The sequence below is a fragment of the Capsella rubella genome, unplaced genomic scaffold (genome assembly GCF_000375325.1).
Source record: "Capsella rubella cultivar Monte Gargano unplaced genomic scaffold, Caprub1_0 scaffold_7, whole genome shotgun sequence".
NCBI lineage: Eukaryota > Viridiplantae > Streptophyta > Magnoliopsida > Brassicales > Brassicaceae > Capsella > Capsella rubella.
Genome location: NW_006238917.1, coordinates 16,328,170 through 16,346,665, shown reverse-complemented (window position 1 = coordinate 16,346,665; position 18,496 = coordinate 16,328,170). Strand labels below are relative to the sequence as shown.

Genomic DNA, 18,496 nt, shown 5'->3' with positions numbered 1-18,496 from the left:
GTTGCACATTGATCAATCTATTTAAATGACACTTTGCTTACAAAATCTAAAATTGATTTTTTGGGTTAAATTTAAAGATTTTAGTTTATCTTGTAGATTTTATTATATTTACACGATATTTTAAATTAAATATGTATTTTTGGAATATAGTAATATCATAAAAAAAGATAACAAAACAACCAAATTTTCGATTAAGTCTTCCATTAAACAAACAGATTACATAGGAGAATAAACTAGAGCATCTTTAAATAGAAGTTGATATCTACTCTTTAGTTGCTTGCTTCTCAAGTTACATGCCATGTCAAAGTCCCCAAGATCAGTATCTTACTAGGCAACTCCGCAGCTGATGGAGAGATATATGTAATTCTCTCTTCACCAATATCAACGTTTTTGATACACACAAATCCAGCAACAACGCTGCACAAATCCAATATATACATTTGATGCAAAGTTAAAGATAGCTTCATCTAGAGTTTTAAGTATAATTATACAAAACTTGGGAGATATTATACCTTGAGATGATCTGATCATCTTGTTTGGCGTATGAGATAGAAAGAACTTTGTTCACAAGATGTTCGTCAATTGTCACATGTGTGATCTTCAAAGGATTGTTTCCTCTTCGTTGAGCTGATGTTGATGAACCACTCTCTGGAAAGTCACCTATTCGATATACATGCACATCACTGAACTTTAAGATTTTGGTGTAGACGGTGAGATCATTGGTGACTCCATAAAAGTAATTCTGAGCATAAGCAAATGGTAAGAGACCTTTACTTTAATCAAACATAGAAAGGAAAGGGGTTTTGATGGAATCGTCAAATCGTGAAAACTCTTTTACCTGAATGCTGTAGTTCCTCAATGTTTTGCGAAAGTGAGAGCTCCTAGTGAAGACTCCAGCTGACATTTCAAGATTCAAGAATTGTAGATTCTTCTTGAATTTTAGATCTTTCTTCAGATACAGTCTAAGGTTGATGCTGAGAGTCCAAGAAAGGAAAGTTAGTAAGCTAGTAGGACACATTATATGAAAACCTAAGTACTCAGAATTTGAAGTCATGTTACCTTGGTGATGTGTGACCAAAGTAGTGCACAATAGCCTTATCAAGAGGAAACCCTTCAACAGGATCCACAGGCATTTCGACAGGAGTAGCAGAAACAGTTCCCGGTATGGTTATTGTTGAGCTTTGACCAATGTTAAGGTCAACATATGTTGGTTTCCAACCATCTTTTGCTGCCCAATTCAGAAGCATCTTGGCCAATGTGGTCTTCCCAGAGTCTGTATCCCCTACAATGATAACCCTTGGTCCCTACATTGAGCAAAACCGTAAAGAACACCAAAGATTTCAAGTTGCTAAAAGAACAGGAGTTAATTAGTAAGGAACAAGAACCTGTGAAGGTACACAATCTCTTGTTGAGGAAGTAGAACGATGTCTTTCTACTTGTAGAGAGTTGTGCACTCTAAGGTAGCTCATCATAGGTGTCTAAAACAGAGACATTTCTAGTAAACAACACAGTTACACTTGATAAAATATATAAACTAAGAGTAGATATGGCAGCAAAACCTTACCTCACATGATGTACATTTAGTTTCTGCAATGCCATCGATTTCTATTATTGCACCATACCATGTGAAAACCTGAAAAGTGAGTAAATTTTTTTGTATCAATATCAAAGATTATAAATCTTCATGTGTGTAACTCAACTCAAGAACCCACTTCAACAATAAAGCATCAAGAGTATAATTTTCTATTTAACCAACTTATAGCTACATTTATGTCCTAAAGCTTAGATCTTTATCTAACCCACAAGGCCACAGGATGAATTTGAAATTGAATATGTGAAAACATACCGCAAATATCATGAGAGGAGGGAATGTGAGCCAAACTTCATGTGGAAGCTCATAGCCAAAGATCTCAGCTTTGCCATCGAGTAAACGGAGCCTGAGTGGCTGCGAAGTTCGTTGCACTTTAATCCTGAGTTCGCTCTGTTTCTTTAACTTCACTTGTCTTATTTGAGGACCAAACTCACCACCGAACGATATGTTGAAACTCTATCTCAGGTTCTCACAAAGACAAGTAAGAAGTTTGATACACTGAGTTTGTACGTTTGGAATTTAAAGAGGCACGAGGAAGACGAATAGTTTCCAACTTTGTTTTCCGTAAACCGATGTGTTGAGAATACGAAGCGTCAAAAAAAGTTTCATATTTTGTCTCGAGATTTAAAACGACATCGTTTTCACGAAAAGAGAAGAAACTACGTCGTTTTGGTGAGAGAAGTAACGGCGTCGTTTTGGCGAGAGAAGAAACGGCGTCGTTTTGCGAGAGAAGAAACTACGTCGTTTTGACGAGAGAAGAAACGGCGTCGTTTGGCGAGAGGAGAAACTACGTCGTTTTGACGAGCGAAGAACGGCGTCGTTTTGGCGAAAGTGAAAAACGGCGTCGGTTTTGCGAAGAAATAAAACGGCGTCGTTTTGGCGAAAGAGAAAAACGGCGTCGTTTTTGCGAAGAGAAAAACGGCGTCGTTTTTGCGAAGAGAAAAACGGTGTCGTTTTGGCGAGAGAAGAAACGGCGTCGTTTTTGGTGAGAGAAGAAACGGCGTCGTTTTTGGCTAGAGAAGAAACGGCGTCGTTTTTGGCGAGAGAAGAAACGGCGTCGTTTTTGGCGAGAGAAGAAACGGCATCGTTTTGACGAGAGACGAAACTACGTCGTTTGGACGAGAGACGAAACGACTACGTTTAATGAGGAGAAGAAACGGCGTCGTTTTGGCGGGAAGAAACGACGTCGTTTTGGCTAAGAGAAGAAACGACGTCGTTTGGCAGCGAAAGAAGAAACGGCGTCGTTTGGCAGCAAACAGAAGAAACGACATCGTTTGGTGAAAGAAGAAATGACGTCATTTAAAGTCTCGAATCATCAATTATCATCTTTACTTTTTTATTCTTCACCTGGCTTTTCAAATTGAGAACTTAAAGGGTTTGGTTCACCCAAAAAGAAAGAGAACTTAAGGGTTTAACGAGTAGTTTAGATTACTCTGGGGTTTATTTTGCTGATGAATCACATTCTTTGCAATAGTCGTTGACGTTGGAATTGATAAGTAGAATCAAAGTTTAGAAATTTCGAGACTGTAATGAGCTTGAATTTGGCAAATCCTTTATGGGTTCCTGTAAAAGCTTTGTTATGTAGAACAATCAATAAAAGGAAAATTTTCACAGCCGCTGCTATAACTAGTTCGGCCTACAAGGTAAAAACTTTGCTTTGTTGTTATAGAAATTTTCGTTTCTTTCTTTGTTTTGTCTGAATTTGTTTGGTTTTTTTTGAAAAGGGGGAAAAAGATGAGAGTGAGCTCTTGGTTGTTGTTGGTGGTGGAGCAGCTGGAGTTTATGGAGCAATCAGAGCTAAAACTCTCTCACCTGATTTGAGAGTTTTGGTTATTGAAAAAGGGAGATTTCTTTCTAAGGTTAGTTTCTCTTCTTTCCATTGAACTTATAACTCTATTGGTGAAAAAGGGAGTTTTGTTCATTTCGTTTATCGTTTGCGATTCGTAGGTGAAGATTTCTGGTGGTGGTAGATGCAATGTGACAAATGGGCATTGTAATGATACTATTGTGAGTCTTGTTCATTGATAAAGTTTCAAACTTTATACATGAAAATTGCAGAATCATGAAGCTTTCTTGTAGTTTTGTTCTTGGGAAGCATATTGGTTTAGTTTGAGTTTTGACCTTTTGGTAACGTAGAAATGGAATCTGTATGTAGAATTTGGCAGGGCATTATCCTCGTGGTCATAAAGAGTTTAAAGGTTCTTTCTTTTACACACATGGACCTGCTGATACTATGTCATGGTTTTCTGAGCATGGAGTGCCACTAAAGGTTGTGACTTTGCATCCGATTTATCTTTAGAGATGTTTTTCTTACTCCGCATTTTTTGCCTAATTCTTGTCTCTTGACAGACTGAAGATGATGGAAGAGTATTCCCTGTCAGTGATAATTCATCTTCTGTAATTGATTGTCTCTTAAATGAAGCAAATATTAGAGGAGGTAGTATATATAACACATCTTTTGAAACACCTATTCTTATCAATTATTGTGACTGCACATTCATATATCAACTCAATTTCTTAAACCAGTTAGGCTTGAGAGAGGCAAGTCTGTGTTGGCTGCTTCTACTAAACCCGATGGAAAGTTCCTTGTTAAAGTTGGGAAACAAAGTGTTGACACATCTGAATTTGTTGAAGCTACTTATCTTCTGATTGCAACTGGAAGTAGCCAACAGGTTTATATAATATCCCATTTTAAGAACATGAAGTCTTTATTTTGGAAAGCTCTTTTGTAATAAAGGGATGTTCATGTTTTCCTAAGATGTTTTTGTTGTATTATGTTACAGGGGCACTCTTTAGCCACTAAATTTGGTCATTCCATTGTAGATCCAGTACCAAGCTTATTCACGTTTAAGATCAATGATCCATTGCTGACCGAGTTAGCAGGGGTAAATTTTCCTCCAAGACCAGAATCTTCCGTAGCACAATTTTTTTAACCGACCTTCATATGTGACATTTTTTATTGCTCTTGCTCAGATTAGTTTCTCCAAAGTCCAAGCCAAACTCACATTTGATAATCCATGCCCGGATTTGTCTAACCTCGTGCAGGTGTGCATCTGTTTACCCTTTGCTATTGCTAGTTTGTTTAAAATCTTATATCATGAGGATAAGTTCAAATACTACTTCTTTTCTCTCAAGATTGGTCCAATGCTAGTGACACACTGGGGACTTAGTGGACCGGTTATTCTTCGACTCTCTGCATGGGGTGCACGACATCTCTTTAGTTCTAAGTACAAAGGTCTGAATCTTTCATCTCTAAGGAGATAATGTTTTATCCTGTTAACTCTATGAAGTTAGAACATATTTAAATTTGGCTGCAGGGCATCTTATTGTCGATTTCATACCGGATATAAACATCGAAACTGCCAAATCTGTACTCAAACAACACAAGCAGCAGTTTTCAGTAACAACGTTTCAGATTTTTATCCTTTCGTTCTCTTTGTTTCTTGTGTTTGGTTATAAAGTGAAAAACGTTTGAGCATTGTGTAATGCAGAAGCACAAGGTATCCAATTCCTTTCCTCCTCAATTTGGTCTTGTCAACAGATTCTGGAGATACATTCTAGACCGCGAGGTTGTGAAAAACCTTCTGTCATAGCTTTTCCATATCGTAAAACCTCTTAATCTTACACGAATTTCCTTGATTGTCTACTTGATCCATCAGGGTTCTTCAAAAGACACCTTGTGGGCCTCAGTGTCAAATAACTCCTTGAGCTCCATTTCTGATATTCTTAAACATTGTACATTTCAAGTCACTGGAAAGGTATAACATGATTGAAAATTATTCAGCTTTTATAATATGCTAGTCAAGATGGTGATGATGACATTGTGTTTTGTTATTTTGCTGCAAAGGGTCAATACAAAGATGAGTTTGTGACAGCAGGAGGAGTTCCTTTATCCGAGGTTCGGTTTCTACAAACTTAAACGTACTCTTTCGTTTTCTTTACGAGATCTGATCTTAACTGCCTCTCTATGTTTCAAGATTTCTTTGAAGACAATGGAGAGCAAATTGGTTCCGAATCTTTTCTTTGCAGGAGAGGTAAGCTACAATGTTTCAAGCATATTTATTTGTGCATTTAGTAACTGATCACATTCATACATACACCAATGCATATGGAGCAGCAGACATACATATATACACATCATATCATATCTGTACTTACATTTGTGTGTTTTAGGTACTAAATGTAGATGGAGTTACAGGAGGCTTCAATTTCCAGGTGAATATTTTTTAATTATAACATCGAAACATTTAAGCTGTTTTGGAAAAATGGCATATGAATTATTGATGCAAGTATTGTTATGTGCAGAACGCTTGGTCAGGTGGATATATCGCAGGCACAAACATCGGCAAATTAGCAGCAAGTAACAAAAGAAGCTCTACAGACAGAAAAGTATTGATAGGATCATAATTTTCTTGTAAGACTAGTATTGTTATATTTGTGTATGTAGAAACATTATTTTCCAATTAGACCTATAACAGGAGAAATATAAAAAAACTTGGTAACAGGCTCCTTATTAAGTAGATAGTACATGAGCAAATTCACCCACAGAAAGGTTATGAGATGATACGATGAAGAACCTAAGAAAGTCTTTAACTTTGATATTATGAAACAAGAACCAAATATAAAATATTGCAATGAGTGCAGAAGGAAAACACAGGGTAGCAGAAGAGTAAAAGATCCAGGAAGGAACCAGCCTCATCTTTAAAGATTTAACGAGATTAATACTCAAAATAAATTATAATTCGACAATGTGCTTAATTGCAATTTGAGTCAATGTTGGTCTTTGAAAGATTTTAACTTTAAAGACTGGTCTGTTTAGTTTATCATTTTCTGATTTACCTATTTCTTTCTTAGAAAGTAGAGACGCGTGATACATTATTTAAATTTGGAACCACCGACGAAAAATGCAAAAGTTTGAACCAAGTAAGACTTTATAATATATCATAAAAGACTTTTAAGGCTAGTCTCTGGCTAGTCTCTCAGCTTTATAAATATACACACTCCAAACCAAATAACAGAGAAAAGCATACCACACTATATAAACACAAAGAAGAAAACACAAAAAGTAACCAAAATTGTTTCATTGGTGGTAAGAAATACGATGATGATGGGTGATTCATTCGGAAGTATGGGCTCAAGCATGGCAAGTTTGTTCTTTCTTTGGGCAACTATTCAACAAATCTTCCCTAACCACTTGAAGATCACAATCAAAGAGTTTCTCTTGTCTTTATTTCAACAACTCTGTTTTGCTCAGAGAGTTTCCGACCATTTCACCAACCTCTTCTCTCCTTATGTCGAGATCAACTTCCCGGAGAGCGATAAGTACAGTTTCAACCAAGCTTTCTCGGCCATCGAGACCTACCTTGAGTCAAAATCAACCGACAAGTCTAAACGTCTCAGAGGAAGCCAGGTTAAAGAAAGCAAAGGTTTGGTGTTGAAACGAAACGAGGCTAAAGTAAGAGACGTATACGAAGGAGTTAATGTCTGGTGGGAAATTGTGGTTGAGACTGATGGGAACAGATATTATAAGCTCACTTTTCACAACCGCGCAAGGAGCCTTATAACTAATTCATACGTCAAACATGTGGTTCAAGAAGGGAAATCTATTATAGTCAAGAACAAGCAAACACGGCTTTTCACGAATAACCCGAGTTCTCAATGGGTTTTTGGCCAGAATATGTGGAGATCTATCGAGTTTGAGCACCCCGCGAGTTTCGAGACATTAGCTATGGATCCAAAGAAGAAGGAAGAGATTTTGAGTGACCTAATCGCCTTTAGCAATGGGAAAGAGTATTACAAGAAGATAGGGAAAGCTTGGAAGAGAGGATATTTGTTGTATGGACCACCAGGAACAGGTAAGTCTACCATGATTTCAGCTATGGCTAATCTTCTAAACTATAACATCTATGATCTTGAACTTACCGCGGTAAAGAACAACTCGGAGTTGAAAAAACTGCTTACCGCAACATCCAGCAAGTCTATTATTGTGATTGAAGACATAGATTGCTCTGTGGAATTCACTGGGAACAGAATCAAGAAAGAGAACAGCTCAAGGGAAAGATATGGAAAAGAAGATAAAGACGAAAACTCAGTTACACTCTCAGGGCTACTCAACTTCATTGATGGTATTTGGTCGGCTTGTGGACAAGAAAGGATTGTTGTATTCACAACAAACCACTTGGAAAAGCTTGACCCAGCTTTGATCAGGAGAGGTAGAATGGATATGCACATTGAGTTATCGTACTGCACTTACGAAGCGTTCAAGATTCTTGCCAAGAACTACTTGGATCTTGATGGTGATGAAGCTCATCCCTTATTCAGGGAAATCAAGACATTGTTGGAGGAGACAATGATTTCCCCAGCTGATGTCGCAGAGAATCTTATGGCTAGAAACCATCAAATCAATGTTGAAAAGTCTCTGAGACTTGTAATCAACACTCTAGAGGAAAAGAAGGATAATCAGAAGAGCCAACAAGAAAAGAAGAAACAAAAAAAGTTCAAAATGTTTGGTTGAGGGTTACTATTTAGCTCTATTTGATTTAATGAACTTAAAACCATATTTTGTTTTTCTTTTACTAGTTATTTAACTACGTATGCAATGTTATTTCCCTTCTCAAACAATAAAGGAACATAAAACTATTTTTATATGTAGATGTCATATTGTAGTGTAGTGATTTAAACCTACTATTTTTTTTATTTTTTTGCATGAATGTTAAAATATATTCAAAACAAAAAGTGTTTTTTTTACAATAAATGCATCCTTAAATCAAAAACTTAATTTTAAGAACATCAAAAGGTTAGAAAAAATTGAGAGGGGATTAGCTACTAAAATATTGATATATTTCATGTGAAAATATCAACTTTGAGGAAATTAAGATGAAGATATTTGATGAATTTCATATTTAATTTGATTTGATTATAAAAAGTTAATTTATAATCGATTGAAAAAATAGAAAAATTATTTTGATTTAGTTATACAAAAAAAGTTTATAATCGATCTAAAAAAATAGAATAAACCAAGTCATGTAAAAATAAGTTTGTGTTTGTAGCTGCAATACCTTATCTTTCTTATTGCATTCACAAGTTTTGCAAAAAAGTATGAACAACTTATGTGAAGAACAAAGGATAAGCTTGTACGAAGATTTCTCACAATGAATTTTGGATCGAATTATTTATGTCCAAATTTTTCTTTTCAATCTTATTAGGTAGAGAGCTAAGATATTTTTAAATATTCCTTTGTTATATTTTTTTTAATTGTTCAAAATTAAGGAGCTCGTAGGAATTTTACAAACTATTTTTTTGAATTCTTACAAACTCATCTTTTGGCCATGATCCCCTCTATCGTATTAAGTAGCTCGTAGGAATTTTGTACATATCCCCAGAAGTTCTAAGAACTGGAGTAGATGAATAAAAGACCAATGAAAAGATAAATGTCTTGTGGTTAGCCAATAGCCATACATACCATTTGTTCACAAGAAATGATACAAAACACTCAATATTTAGTTATCAAAGATATTAATACGGTTTTTAGTTAATTTTGAAATTTAAAATTGTTATCTCAATTTAGTTTTTATTTAATTTAATTATTATTGATTAAACAAAAGTTGTCCATCTTGAGTTTAAAAAATATATTTTTTAAATAACAATAATATTGAGTATAGTTGTCAAATTTCTTATAAAATTTAGTAAATTTTTAAAAATGTTCCTTCGTTTTTTTTTGTAGTATTTTCTCTTCTATGAACATTTTTTGTTATTAAGTGATCATTTTAGTTTGCGCTTTTGGTATGTTCTTGCACGTAGATTAGAAAATAAATCTACTATAGTTATGTTTTTGACTTTTTGTCATGCTTGAATATTGGCTGTTAACCACAATTATCAGACGATCAACACACAATTTTGGAATCAAGAATTCGCACAAGGAATTTATTCGGATGCGGGAAAAAATTTAATTGCTTATCTCTCTTTGAAGTTTGATCAAATGCTTGAGTAAGAAGAAGAATATATTGCTTGAAGGACAAACTAGAGTTTGGCTCAAGAATAAGTGAAGAATTCTGATTTTTGTATTAATTGCACCCTCCCCTTTAATAGGGGACAAATCCCCCTATTTATATACATTACAAGATATGTTTTCCAATAAATCTAGGGATTAATATTCCTAATTAAAATAGGAACTTGCTAATTAAGTCGGTCCGGCGATCTGATGGGCTTTTGCCCGAACCCAAGAACGAAAGGCTTTAAACTGGAATTCTCCGGTTTAATCAAGTCGAACTCAATCCGGTTAAATGTGGTATGTTGTAGGTGCTAAACCGTGCAGCAACAACAACCATACGCAAAATCAGAATTCTACATAAGATTTGAACTTGAGCCCTAAAATTTGTTCTTAATCATATTTTAGTTTTAACATTTTTATCCAAGGATATGATGTCTAGAAACAAGTTAATACATAGTTTTTGTTCGTGGTATATGTTTGGAGGAAGTTGAACATGCACATTTAGATAAAGTATCATGAGTGAAAGTTATGATAAACAAGACTCAAGATCGTAATATAAGTGATCATTAGTCTAGCTTAAACATTAAAAGAACAACCATATATAGATGTAAAAACTAATAGATAACATCTGTAATCTAACAGCCTAACATCGTCAACTCAATGAATAAGCTACTCAAACATATACGTAAAGCGGAAATCATAATTAAAAACAATGAATAAGAGGGTTCATAAATTTCCTCCAAATTGTTAATAAGGTCCAAAGATCCTCTCCCAAAAACTTTTAATAGGTAAAAAGAGGATACAAAACTGAAATGAACGTGTCTCTCCTATCTAACAGTCGAGCAGTAAGGTTTTATAGTAAAAATAAATAGGTTTTGTCGGTTTAAGATCGTTTTAGAAAGTGTAAACTTACTTGGAAATAAAAGCTAACATCATGATGATGATGGTTGTGACAAAATGTTAGAAAAATCTAATGATGGTAATTAGCCTTAAGTTCTTAACATATGTTTCCCGTAAATCGTAATGTTTAGATATATATTACAAATTTTACAATATATAGTTCTATCAATTTATGTTTCTTCTTTTCTTTTCTTTTGGTCCTCAAGCTTGTACTGATTTCATATTGGCTTTATATTAACCATTGCCCATTGGTGTACGTGTTATATAAAGGACCTTAAAGGTAGACCATGAATAATGAAAAGGCATGTTAAAAAAGGTTCAAACATCAAATCTTGGATATGGTTATATCGATGACACGTAAAAGCATGCAGTGGATGGATTCATCTATATAAATCTCTTATGATATTTGAGATGTTCTTTTTGTTTTTGTATTCTTCCGTTAAACAATGATGTTCATCCAAGTGTATCAGCTCAAACTTGGGTGCTGGTAAATATCGTTTGGAAATTGGAACTAAAGTTTCAACTTGGGTTTTCCCTATATATCTCGTCAGCAATTTTTGCGAAAATTCACACTAAAAAGTTTTGCTCTACATCAACCTAGTGAAAACATTATAATTACCTCTCTTTTTGTAGAGGGAAAAATGTCAATGTATCATCTAATAATTTTTTACTAGAGAAAACAGTTTTATGAGGTTGAGTCGTTTTCAGAGCAATCTAGTTCTTGTTCTAAATAATTAAAATGATGACCATGGTTAAAAAAAATAAAAAAAATTAATTGTTATATTCATAAAATTCTTGACAAATCTGTTATTCTTTGTATGGATATTTTAGTTTTCCAACCGTAGATACATGACGATGATAACCGTAAAGAAAAATATTTTGGGATGCTAACAAAACCAACTTCTTATGGTTGCTGCTTTATAGTAATATGCTTTATGGGTCTTTCGGAAGTTTGCATCATAAACCGTACAAAAGCAGAGAGTATAAGAATTTCAACGAACCATCTTAATCAATCGCAGCATCACACAGAAAGTCTTACATTAGAAAAAAGTATAGAACAACCCCCTCCCCACACTGCACCAGACTAAAGCATTTTATTAAACCATTTCAATCAATCGTTGAATCACATAAAAGTTCTTATAGTATTGAAGACACAGCAGAAACAACAGAGTATAGCACAAACCCACTCCCCACAACATACCATTTATTATTGAGTTTACACATGGCTAGCGGTGAAAGGAGTTAATAATGCTCATTATGCCCTGAGTTTGCTAACTTTCTTCTCAAGTTCATCCTTTTTGGCTCCAATGATCCTATCAATTTCTTTACCCCTTTTCACCAGCACAAAGGTTGGCATTGCCGTCACATTAAACTCTTTAGCCACATCCTGGAAACATTAAGTCATGCAGTAAGTTTAAATTTGTTTCTCAATACAATTCAATTAACCAGAAGCAGGAGGCTAAACCTAATCTCAACCAACTCCTATCTTATATCAGAATCCAAGTATTTTGCAGTTGTACCGTTCCAAAATCTATCTTCTAGTCATGAAATTCGATATCACAATATCTCTATATCAGACACACACTAAAAAAAAACACTTAACTAGATTAAATCAGATTAAAGAGGTATACAAAAGTTGGAGACACAAAAAATTGGAACTTTGGTAACAAAACCCATGGCAGAGATGCAGCAAGATTAAATCTTTATCTCATTACAAAAACAACTAAATATGGAAATAGAAGCAGGAGCGTCAAAACCCAATTTCACCAAACGTTTATCTTATATCAGAATTGGATTGATCTTATTCCATAAAGCTATCAAATTTCTTCCCACAACAAAATTGCTTCTTTATCACAACACTCAATGTAAAGCACTTAAGACAAACAAAAGCTGAAACCTTTTGATAGAGAGAGATACTTACAGGAAGTTCATCGACATCTAATTTGACGAAATCAACATCAGTGAACTTATCAGCCATGGCATGAATCGCTGGCTCAATCATCTTACATGGTCCACACCACGACGCCGAGAAATCAACCACCAGCTTATCACCCACCAATTCACAGAAACCCAAAATCTCATCAATTCAAATAAAAAACCCCAATCGATTACACACCAAACTGAATCGAATCGAGTCTGAGACATACCAGTTTGTTCGATTCTTTGATCTCATTGTAATGAAGTTGCCACCGAGCTGAAGAGCTAAACTTGAAGACGCGACTTGACTCAGATTCAGTCCCTGCATCTTCTGGTCCAGTTCCGATCACAGATGACAGAAAACTTCCCATTCTCGTTCTCGTCTCTCTATCTCTATCTCTAATTCTCTATGATTGCGCTTAAGAACAACGCTCCTTTCTCTGGTCTGGTCAACAACGATCGTGTCGTTTTATATTCAAACATTGTGTCGTTTGCTTTAATTAGTTGGTCAACTATGATTGCCTTGTGTGGAGCTTTCGTTGACTCCCGAAATTAATGTGGAGAATAAACAAACCGAACCAAACCGAAATTGAAGAAACCAAATCAGGCCAAACCGAAATGGGTACTACAATATTCAAACGACGAAAATTATCATGTCCACTTGAAAGCCCAGTGGGTTTTTGAACAAAACCCAATATTAAAACGACGTCATATCATGCCCACACATATTATCACTCATGTCGACAAATCGGTTTGAGTGAGCAACGGCAGAGTAATCATCATCACCGGTGAACAAAGGTTTAGGGTTTTAGTTAGTATTGATTCACTATCTCTCTCTCTCTCTCACTTCATCATTCTGCTTCGAGCTTCATACTTTTCTCTCTAATCGAATCACAAATGCAAAGCCTTGTATACCCTTAAAGTGGAATCTGTCATCTGCAATGTCTCAGTCACTAATTCGAGCAATCTCAGCTCGGAAGAATCAATTCAGTCTTGGGTTTTATTATAGATGTATGAATACTCGGCTATTTCATCACCAAGATCAGATCATCTCTCCCAATTGCTTCAATTTTTCATCTTTAGGTATAAATCTCATTTCTTTCAATATCTGCTTATATGACAAATCCAAATTTGATAGATTTAGGTTGTTCCCTTATCTTTTACTTGTTTCTCCTTCAGGGTTCAGTTCAATCGCTAGACATGGAAGTCATCAGAATAGTTATAGGTTTTGTGGTAACTTGATCACAAATGGGTTTGCCTCGGTTTCAAATTTGAGTTCTGATGAATCGAATGTTGATAATGGTGATGCTCCCTGTGAGAAATTTTTGGATAAGAAGCCAAAGGTTGTTTACAAGAAACCAATTGATTTCACCAAAATCGATGCGAATTTACTACCTACTGTGATGATTATGGGTCGGCCAAATGTTGGAAAGTCTGCCTTGTATAACCGGTTAGTTTCTTCGGCACATACTCAAGATTAGTTTTTAAAGTTTAGACGTTATTACATTGTAATGGATTTAAGCTAATTGTGTTGTTGTTTAGATTGATTCGGAGGAGGGAAGCTCTTGTTTACAACACTCCAGATGATCATGTTACAAGGGATATAAGAGAAGGGATTGCCAAATTAGCTGATTTGAGGTTTAATGTTTTGGACTCTGCTGGTATCGAGACCGAGGTTTCTTCGGGTACTATTCTGGGTAGAACCACAGCAATGACGGCTAATGTGCTTGCAAGGACTCAGTTTGCAGTTCTTATTATTGACGTGAGGTGAGATTTTATTCCCAAGTTACAACAAACAAATTTTTTCCTTATAAATAATTGTTTTGCTCATGTTTTTGTAGGGCTGGGTTGCATCCATTAGATTTAGAGGTTGGGAAATGGTTAAGAAAGCATGCTCCACAGATTAAGCCCATAGTAGTTATGAATAAATCTGAATCTATTGGCTCTCTTGATGAAGTTGCTTCAGAGGCACTTGGTCTAGGTTTTGGCGAGCCTATCGCTATTTCAGCTGAAACTGGACTTGGTATGACCACACTTTATGAAGTTCTCCGTCCTTTACTAGAGGATTACATGGTTGAAAGGCTAAACGGTAATAAAACCCATCTATACCCGTATTAAGATAATTTTACCAGAAGTTGCTTCCTTGATTTCTCTCTTTACTGAACCTCACAGTCTTATATTAGATATATGCAGCCAAGATGATGTTCCGAGCGATGAGAATCTCTCTGATGAAACCGACGAGTCCAAGTTGCCATTGCAGTTAGCTATTGTGGGCAAGCCTAATGTTGGGAAGTCCACACTGCTTAATGCATTATTGGAAGAAGAGCGTGTGTTGGTGGGTCCAGAAGCTGGTCTCACTAGAGATGCTGTGAGAGTTCAGTTTGAGTTTCAGGGTAGGATAGTTTATCTGGTAAGTTTAGAATTCTGTTCATTTATGTAATTCTCTTACACCAGCTATTTGTTCTCTTAATGTTAAACATAAAAAAAGCTGAACCAGCGTTTCAGTTTTTGCACTGTGATTGATGTTTATGCTGGTTATTTGTTGAGGTTGACACTGCTGGTTGGTTGGAGAGAACAGAGCGAGACAAAGGACCAGCATCTTTGAGTATTATGCAATCGAGAAAAAGTCTTATGCGGGCACATGTTATCGCTTTAGTTCTTGATGCAGAAGAGGTTTGTATACACAAATACTCTCGTGATTTATATGTTTTTTGCACAACTAAGAAACAGGGAAAGAAAATCAAGAGTTGCTCACTATATGTTTTTTCTTTGCAATCTCCAGATCATAAAAGCTAGATGTAGTATGACACATTCAGAAGTAGTTATAGCTAGACGTGCTGTAGAAGAAGGACGTGGTCTAGTCGTTATCGTTAACAAAATGGATCGTCTAAGAGGGAAAGAGAACTCTGAGATGTACAAGAAGATCAGGGAAGCTGTTCCCATTGAAATTCAGACAGTTATTCCTCAGGTAATCGTAAAAATTGCAACTTTTGTTAATTCTTGTTTCATCTTTTATCATTCCTTGGATTTCCGGTGATGGAAATATAATATTTGGTTGCAGATAACTGGAATACCAGTTGTGTTTATCTCTGCATTAGAGGGAAGAGGACGTATGGAAGTAATGAAAGAAGTCACTGACACGTACAAGAGATGGTGTTCAAGACTTTCCACAGGCCGCCTCAATCGCTGGTTGCGTAAGGTTTGTACTGTAAAATGAATCGGACTATAGTCTGTACAAAAAATTGTGACATCATTGTTTGCTTAATCATGTGTTCTGTGTACTGAGTTAGGTTATGAGCCGACATTCTTGGAAAGACACGGCTGCACAGCCAAAGATCAAGTTTTTTACGCAAGTAAAAGCTCGACCACCGACTTTTGTAGCGTTTGTGAGCGGTAAAACGCAGTTATTGGAAAGCGACATAAGGTTTCTGACTAGATCATTGAAGGAAGATTTTGATTTAGGAGGGACTCCTATTCGAATCATACAGCGGGTTGTTCCTCGAGCGCCCTCTAGTAGTACAGGTGGTGGTGGAAACGGAAACCGCTCGAGTGGTCGAGTAGTGCAAAGAACCTCCTCAGACAAACGGACTGTTTCAGCCTAAGAAACCATTACAAGTGAAGTAGTTTCTTTTAATCTTTTATGTTCTGTGCTCTGTTTTGTAACGATCGTCAAGCCACAATAAGAAAAACAGTACATGAAGTTGGCAGATCAAAGCCATGTTCATAGCTTCCCATTGTTACAACATCAAACAAGAGTGAAACAGCAAAAATTACAGAACAGATCATTCACTAGATAAGGTCAAACAGCAATATCGTGACTATTACATATGTATTCACTTGTTATCACGCAGATCCTTGAAATAGTCTTCGTAAGCTTTACTTGGGATACGAGCATCCATCCAAGAAAGCTTCATCACCTTCACTTGTGATCCCAAACTCATCAACGAGACTAGACTCGCTATGGTTCCAAGAGCTCCAATCATGGCTATGACTTTAGTTGCGATATTGTAAAACAATCTCCACTTCTCATCTTTGTTACCTTTGTCCTCGTTGTTGTTCATAATCGCGCAAAGATCCAACTTCTTCTGAGAGATTTAGAGCTAGGGTTGCTAATGTGAGGCCGACAATTAAGGTATACGGAAATAATTTTATATAATAAATGATCTTTTTATTAGTTTACTTGGACCAACGAGGAATTATGATGCTTTTTTTAGGCTTAAGTAACCTATTGGAATTTAATTTTCTTGAGAGACTTATCTTAACCGGGTTTGGGCCAACTATAAAAATCCAAAAACAATTAGAACTGCTTGACAAACCTGGAAATAATTTCCATAGATGTAATATAGTATTTTTGCAAGGATTTTGGGAGAAAATTTAATACAAGGTATGTTTTAATCAAATTTATTTAGTTAAGTTTGATATTATGCAATCTAAATAATTTATAGACAAATTCCAGCATAACAGAAAAAATTAAAATTTAAAAACAAAAAGTTTTGTCCCGCGATGTATACCGTGAGTTAAAATCTAGTTTATTACTATTTATCTATCTAAAATAATTAAACCAGAATTACATATTTTTAATGTGGGAAGAAATTTATTTTTAAACTTTAAACAAAAAAAAAAATATGTGTGAAGTAATGAAATTATGAAATTAGTGTATTACGAAAACAAAAAAAAATGTATTTGTGTTTTAAAGAAAATATTATGAAACTATGATACTCTAAAACAAAACAAAAAAAAAGAGCTTAAACTACGATATAATAACTAGTCAGAAAACTTTATAACTACGAAGACGAAAACATTCAACAATATATGATATATTATATATGAAAATATTAGACAAATAAAGTCATGGAATGCATATCAAACCTATATATGTGTGAAGTTAAATTTAATTATAAATTTAATTAAATCTATGTACATAGGAATTAGAAAAAATATATACACTAAAACACAAACAAAAATACAAAAATAAATGATAATTGATTAACGATTTCTAGAATACTTTTAATTTTTTCATACCAAAACTAGTGAATACTTTTAAGCTGTAATTGTAACCCTAACAAATTGGTAGAGGATTTGTCCATATATATTTCCTTAAGCAGTGTTCCACAACGTTAATTTAGTTTCTCAGTATTCATTTTACAAATTATTGAAGACTAAACTGATGTTGCCATTGACAACATGTTAATTATAAAGCTATAACTATAGCTAGGATTGTATTCTAAAGTATATGTTGTGTTAGAGCTATAAAGAAGCTATAGCTAGGATTTTATTAGTGAGCACATAGAGAAACTCAAGTAATATTGTGCATCATGAGAAACCCATTACTAACCTTTGCAATGAGGATATTATAGCAAAACCAATTACTATATAAATATGTGTCTAGACAACAAGAAATAACATAGATATCATTATAAACAACATACATTTATGTCGTACGCGACGTTATTGATTAAGTTACATAATACAAAGTGCGGAGGGGTAAGTCTTTGAAGATACACACATTTTCATATATTATATAGTTTTCTAGACGATATTTTCAATTCTTACTATTACGACGATCAATACGCTGCTGCGCGAAGAAGTCTTTAGGGTTTTCTTCGAAAGGGTTCCTAGGAATGATAGAGCCATTCCCTCCAGGAGCCTTCATCATCTTCTCTTCCGGTCCCTTCTCTTCCGAGCTCGAGGCCAAGCTCAAAAAGGCTAGACCGGCGAATGCTACAATGGCCCCGGCCACGCCTACGACTTTCTTTGCTGTATCGTAATATGACGGACCGATCTCTTCTTTGTTATCCTTTTGGCTGTTCATTTTGATATGATCACAGAGCTCTATTAACTATATATTCTCTCTCGTTTCTTTTTTTGTTGTTGTTGTTTTGATTTGTTGTGTTAGAAGAGTGTGGATTCAGGAGTGACTTATATAGAGTTGTAAATAAACTATTATATAACTTCAGTGGGAATTTTGGAATATAGTAAAGTTTCTTTAGTTAAAGGGTTAGACAGTGTAAAGCATTAGTTTTATTTTGTCTAGTAGCATTTGTACTATACAGATTGTAAATTTTGTAACCAATATGAATGAATGCTTTTTACTAAAA

General features: G+C 35.1%; 5 protein-coding genes across 5 annotated transcripts; 3 read left to right on the top strand and 2 right to left on the bottom strand.

Annotated features, from left to right (window-relative positions):
* Positions 1-284: 284 nt before the first annotated feature.
* LOC17880344 (protein CLP1 homolog 5) lies at positions 285-2,862 on the bottom strand. The gene is made up of 9 exons (XM_023778582.1): positions 2,750-2,862; positions 2,237-2,696; positions 1,847-2,047; positions 1,565-1,633; positions 1,386-1,478; positions 1,060-1,304; positions 839-974; positions 513-742; positions 285-417 (listed from the first exon to the last, which is right to left on the bottom strand). The coding sequence occupies exons 1-9, from the start codon at positions 2,860-2,862 to the stop codon at positions 285-287; spliced, it is 1,680 nt and encodes a 559-aa protein (XP_023634350.1).
* A 100-nt stretch (positions 2,863-2,962) lies between these two features.
* Positions 2,963-6,095, top strand: LOC17880387 (uncharacterized protein YtfP). Its single transcript, XM_006282781.2, has 16 exons — positions 2,963-3,234; positions 3,316-3,450; positions 3,539-3,598; positions 3,747-3,860; positions 3,941-4,028; positions 4,118-4,263; positions 4,375-4,476; positions 4,565-4,636; positions 4,727-4,826; positions 4,909-4,991; positions 5,083-5,160; positions 5,251-5,349; positions 5,439-5,489; positions 5,569-5,625; positions 5,765-5,806; positions 5,897-6,095. Exons 1-16 carry the CDS (start codon positions 3,121-3,123, stop codon positions 5,996-5,998), a joined length of 1,443 nt encoding a protein of 480 aa, XP_006282843.1. The 5' UTR covers positions 2,963-3,120; the 3' UTR covers positions 5,999-6,095.
* A 597-nt stretch (positions 6,096-6,692) lies between these two features.
* LOC17880955 (AAA-ATPase At5g40000) lies at positions 6,693-8,105 on the top strand. The gene has a single exon (XM_006285332.1). The coding sequence runs from the start codon at positions 6,693-6,695 to the stop codon at positions 8,103-8,105; it is 1,413 nt and encodes a 470-aa protein (XP_006285394.1).
* Positions 8,106-11,463: 3,358 nt separating this feature from the next.
* LOC17878624 (thioredoxin H2) lies at positions 11,464-12,803 on the bottom strand. Its single transcript, XM_006284691.2, has 3 exons — positions 12,629-12,803; positions 12,403-12,525; positions 11,464-11,868 (listed from the first exon to the last, which is right to left on the bottom strand). Exons 1-3 carry the CDS (start codon positions 12,767-12,769, stop codon positions 11,737-11,739), a joined length of 396 nt encoding a protein of 131 aa, XP_006284753.1. The 5' UTR covers positions 12,770-12,803; the 3' UTR covers positions 11,464-11,736.
* Positions 12,804-13,149: 346 nt separating this feature from the next.
* Positions 13,150-16,176, top strand: LOC17880033 (GTPase Der). The gene is made up of 9 exons (XM_006285731.2): positions 13,150-13,481; positions 13,578-13,848; positions 13,941-14,165; positions 14,240-14,487; positions 14,582-14,808; positions 14,946-15,071; positions 15,181-15,366; positions 15,460-15,597; positions 15,689-16,176. Exons 1-9 carry the CDS (start codon positions 13,340-13,342, stop codon positions 15,998-16,000), a joined length of 1,875 nt encoding a protein of 624 aa, XP_006285793.1. The 5' UTR covers positions 13,150-13,339; the 3' UTR covers positions 16,001-16,176.
* The last annotated feature ends 2,320 nt before the right edge of the window (positions 16,177-18,496 follow it).